The sequence below is a fragment of the Megalobrama amblycephala genome, unplaced genomic scaffold (assembly GCF_018812025.1).
Source record: "Megalobrama amblycephala isolate DHTTF-2021 unplaced genomic scaffold, ASM1881202v1 scaffold253, whole genome shotgun sequence".
Classification (NCBI taxonomy): domain Eukaryota; kingdom Metazoa; phylum Chordata; class Actinopteri; order Cypriniformes; family Xenocyprididae; genus Megalobrama; species Megalobrama amblycephala.
The window spans coordinates 1,404,418-1,410,083 of NW_025953340.1; the positions used below are offsets into that span (position 1 = coordinate 1,404,418).

General features: G+C 37.2%; 1 protein-coding gene across 1 annotated transcript; it reads left to right on the forward strand.

The window, feature by feature from the left end:
- The first annotated feature begins 4,567 nt into the window (after window positions 1–4,567).
- Window positions 4,568–5,341, forward strand: LOC125261031 (gastrula zinc finger protein XlCGF49.1-like). The gene has a single exon (XM_048179573.1). The coding sequence runs from the start codon at window positions 4,568–4,570 to the stop codon at window positions 5,339–5,341; it is 774 nt and encodes a 257-aa protein (XP_048035530.1).
- Window positions 5,342–5,666: the final 325 nt, after the last annotated feature.

The window sequence follows — 5,666 nt, forward strand, 5'->3', positions numbered from 1 at the left end:
TATATGTATTAGGGGTGCAACGGTTCTCAGTAAAAAATCGAACCCTACGGTTCTCCACTTACGGTTAGGTACGCACTTGCACCGCGGTCCATCTCGAATGACGACGCATCTATTGGTTAATATGGTTTGTTTAAAATAGCAACGTGGAAAACAGACAGACAGAGTTCAAATAATGTATGTTTTAGTAGATGGATGCGCAAAACGTTACAACAACGATAATCAGAAAGCGTGGACAAAACAGTCACTCTTTGTAAACTGTTAACTGCGAGTGCCGTATGCTCAATGTCCAGTCGCCGTCATCACCCGGGTGTTGATAGCGCGCGAGCGCAGGTGAGACCTGAACAGCACACGATGCTATCTGTTTAAACTAAACTCATTTAAGCCTTGCTGATTTAAACCTTCAAGAACAAGACGCGAAAGAGAACTCGCACGCGCTGTGAGAAGATTTGTGTGCGCTCATCCGAAGCGCGCACACGCTTATTTCAGTCAGCGCGCAAATACTGAGTTCACTTTCAAGTCTTGCGCTTCGGCGGACAAATTCATACAAAAATTATGTCAACATGGCCGTCTTGTCGAGTATCCTAGCAAACATAGTCTGTTATGTCTTAAGTGAACGTATATTAGTCGAGAAAGACAGCGCATGTGTAACAGTATATGTACTGGATCGTGCATGTCTTCTAGGGGGAAAAAAACTATTCCTGCTGCCTGTTTTTAATGTTAAATCAAACAACAAATAACAAAGAAATCACTCACTGCTCTTGACTGAATAATTTTTGTAACTTCAATAATGATTAATCTTTATTTATTTTATACAGTAAAGATAATATGCAGTGATATTTTATATTTGATTACTTTATCCATTTTCTGTACGTGAAAACGATTGTTAGATTCCTGAAAAACCTGAAAAGCACTGTTCCTGGATCTGTTTTTTTCGCTCTTCTTTATTCTTTTTCATGTATTATAGAAGTATCGGATCGGGACTCGGTATCGGTAGATACTCAATCAAATGACTCGGACTCGGACTCGAGGGCAAAAAAACCTGATCGGGACATCCCTAGTTGACACAGTTAATCAGTTTACATGCGCCTGAAGAAATATACATTTTATTACATTTTGGAGAACAGATAGAAGAAGATCCGTCAATGTACATTTGATCATTGATTGTTCAGATGTTCGGACGTTATGAGCGCGAGCGCATCGAGTTTCTCTCTTCTTTCAAATGTAGCTGTATACGTTATTATACAAAGCAAAAGACATGCAATGATATTTGGGCTACAGATGCCAGAAATAATGCTTGTTTCTTCTGTGTTTGTTGCAAAGTTATCTAATTATGATAATAATTTAAATATCTATGTAAATAAAAATATGCATATATATGTAGACATATATATATATATATATATATATATATATATATATATATATATATATATATATATAGAAGTGGTGGGCCGTTATCGGCATTAACGTGCTGCGTTAACGTGAGACTCTTATCGGGCGATAAAAAAAATATCTCCGTTAATCTATTCTCAAAGTTGGGTTGGGAGCTGGGTCTATACTACGCAAGCTATGATGACTTTCACCTTGATATTTTAGCGCGGATGTACACCTAGCCGAATTGACCCTTCGCAAAGACCCGCCCCCCTTAGTTACTGTTGCTTTATCCTGATTTATCCAAGATTTATCCTGGCACTGTCACACCACACAGTGATAAATACATCACGGAGCAAAGAGGAAACTGACAACACATCGACAGACGAGACAGAGCAGGTTACTTATGATATTTAACAAAGTCCCAGCTTTAAAACTGTGTAGTTTTTTAAGAAGTTCAAACAATAAAAACCGTTTTGTGGCTCTTTAATGTGTCGTGACCATGGTCGTGACAGATTGCTGTAATGCCTCAACTCAAGAGGCTCGTAAACCGATCATCTCTTACTACGAGTCCATTTATAGCATCAAATAAACATGAATAAACATGAGAATCAATGTTGTTTCAAACGTGGAAAGACGTCAATATACACAATTTTTTCAAGTTTAACTCCACCAAGGTTAATCTTCTAATTCCTGACTGCTTTGTCGGACAAAATGGCGGATTCGGCGTTCTGATTGGTTAGATCGCTTGTCAATCTAACTCGCACTGTAGGGGCGAGAACGAGTCTTTGAACCTGTCTCTATGCCTACTGTGAAATTACCAAATCAAAGGGAACGTGCTAATATGGATGCAGCTATGAAGCCACTGGGTTTGTTTCAGGGAAAATTATTATTCTTATTAATTATCCTATTATAATTATCTTATAATTATTCATATTAATTATTCTTATTTTTAAGAAGCATCTTGTAAAGATCTATTTGAGGGTTATATTAGCTGTGTGAACTTTGTTTTTTGCACTGTATTACAGTCGTGAGCTCGGTGGGCAGTGAGCATGAGGAATTAAAGGGCCAGCAGCCCCTGAATCTGTGCATAGTTAACTCTCTGAGGTCTGAAAACGCGCCGGCGCGTTTTGCATTTTTTTTTTCACATTGCAGCAATACTCCGTCATTTTTTGTCATAGAGACATAAGTAATATATCAATTGAAACTATAGAATATCTTCTTTTATTTGTATACACTCAGAGTAAAAACAAAATGTTGTGCTTTTTGTAAAATAAAGTAAACTAACATGATGCGTGATTTCTCCTCTCCCTCTGAACGAAGTCCAATCTGATAGTTCTCAGAAAATGAACTGTAACTTAGTGAATACTAATCACAGAAAAATTACACTTGTGTCTAAAAAAATGTTAAGATGTCAGGTTTTAAATCATGTAAGTCAAATCGAAAACAAACCTTCTGTGTTTATGTAATCTGTATGAAAAGAGAGCCATGTCAGAAGTCTGTGATTCAGCTCATTATCCTCTAATGCGGCCATGCCCACGGAGCGAGCGCTATTCAAACGCAAATTCAGAGGCAATACATGCATTCATCGTCTCAATCGTGTATTTATTGTCTTGAAAAGTGTTTATCTGGATGTAAAAGTCATGGTTAGCGAGCTCTAGAAGACATGCAGTTAGTTCCTGTTTTCTTTTCTTCTATAGATGAATTTTAGATGAGTTTTTGTTTCTTTAGCGCCCTCCGGCTGCAGTATGAATTGGAAACTCCATTCATGGAATAGCCTCTTCTTCTTTTAGATGAATTTGTGGACTAAAATGCACAGAGAGCGCCCTCCGACTTCAAGTATGAATTGAAAACACCAGCGCTCATAGTAATGACAATGAATATTAAATAAATATAACTCCTCTGTATAGAAAATTGACATAAGCATATGAGAATCCAATATTTCTCCAAATGTGCATGCTTTTAAAATAAAAGCCTATATTCAGACTCTTTGCATCACAGAAATACATTATATTTTAAAGTATAATATAAAACCATTACTTTATATTGTAATAATATTTTTCTGTATGTTTCATATATCATGATGAGCTTGAGACATCACAGAAGGTTTTTTTCACAGCCTACCTGACTGAAATGCCTCATTAATATGCAAGTCATTTCAGCTCATTACTATGCAATTCTTTTGTCTTCTCAGGTGAGAATGGCCCATTATTCAGTGGTGATTCATGCCTCCATGCATACTGTGTTTCTTGGCAAAAAGTGTCTTACAAAAACTAAATCAATATATTGTTTTATATGAAGGAGTAGGCAGCATAATTTTTACATAATTTTGAAGCAAAAACTCTAGTCTACAACCTCCAATACCCTAAAGTATTGTAAACACAGATTTACTATACTTTTTTGGCCTTATTTCAGTGACTTAACTTTTTTGTTTTTTCAATAACCACGCATAAATGTTATTCCTTCAAAAACACAAACATGTACATACATGTTCCTCACATATTATTGTAGCCTAGTTTGTGCTGAATACAGTGTAATGACACTTTTTCCATTAATATGTTTATGAACAACTGAAAAAAGCACAAATGTCAGGGCATGTCAAAACTTCTCCAGGGTCCAAATCAGCCTCAGACTCCAGAGGGTTAATGATGCCCCAAAATAGGCAATTAAAAAAATTAATTTAAAAAAACCTATGGGGTATTTTGAGCTGAATCTTTACAGACACATTCAGGGGACACCTTAGACTTATATTACATCTTGTGGAAAAAAAACATTCTAGGGCGCCTTTAAGATCTACTTGTATGTTGTTTTTTACATGTATGAATGTTTTGATGTTACTTGCTTTGTGACATTAAAGTGGTTTTAACTTGTATTGTCTCTTTTAGACCTGATGGCACTGAAAGAGGAGACTGAAGTACTTGAAATTGAAATTGAAGAGAAAGCTCAATATAAGAATCATCATGATTTCATTACTGAAGAAAAAACCTTCACTTGCTCACAGGCTGAAAACACTTCCTCACAAAAAAGAGCTCAAAAGGCTGGGACTAAAAATCACTTCATCTGCCAACAGTGTGGAAAGAGTTTCAATAGAAAAAGAAACCTTGAAGTTCACATGAGATCTCACACTTGAGAGAAACCTTTCACATGCCCTCAGTGTGGAAAGAGTTTCAATAGAAAAAGAAACCTTGAAGCCCACATGATTATTCACACTGGAGAAAAGCCTTTATGCCCTCAATGTGGAAAGAGATTCAACCGAAAAGGAAGGCTTAAACAACACCTGATAATTCACAGTGGAGAGAAGCCTTTCACTTGCCAACAGTGTGGAAAGAGTTTCAACCGAAAAGGAAGCCTTGAACAACACCAGAAAACTCACACTATAGAGAAGCCTTTCACTTGCCAACAGTGTGGAAAAAGTTTCAACCAAAAAAGAAGCCTTAAACAACACCGGAAAACTCACACTGGAGAGAAACCTTTCACCTGCCAGCAGTGTGGAAAAGGATTCACTCAAAAAGGACACTATGAAGACCACATGAGAATCCATACTGGAGAGAAACCTTTTCACTGTCAAAAGTGTGGGAAACGTTTCAACGAAAAAGGAAGCTTTGAACAACACCTGAAAACTCATACTAGAGAGAAGCCTTTCACTTGCCAACAGTGTGGAAAAAAATTCACTCAAAAAGGACGCTTTGAAGACCACATGAGAAGCCACACTAGAGAGAAGCCTTTCACTTGCCAACAGTGTGGAAAGAGTTTCAAACAAATAAGTGGCCTTAAACAACATCTTAGAATTCACACTGGAAAGAAGACTTTCACATGCCTTCAGTGTGGAAAGAGCTTCAGTTATAAAAAACACCTTAAACTCCACTCAAGAATTCACACCGGAATGAAGCCTTTCACCTGCCAGCACTGTGGAGAAGGATTCCCTCAAAAAGGACACTATGAAGACCACATGAGAACTCACACTGGATAGAAACCTTTCACTTGCCAACAGTGTGGAAAACGTTTCAACCAAAAAAAGAAGCCTTAAACAACACCAGAAAACTCACACTGGAGTGAAGCCTTTCACCTGCCAATAGTGTGGAAAAAAATTCAACCAAAAAGGAAGCGTTGAACAACACCTGAAAATTCACACTGGAGAAAAGCCTTTTACTGCCAACAGTGTGGAAAACGTTTCAACCAAAAATGAAGCCTTAAACAACACAAGAGCGTTCACACTGGAGATAAGCCTTACACATGCCCTTATTGTGGAAATAGCTTCAATAATAAAGCACACTTGAAAATAGTGTAATTTATAG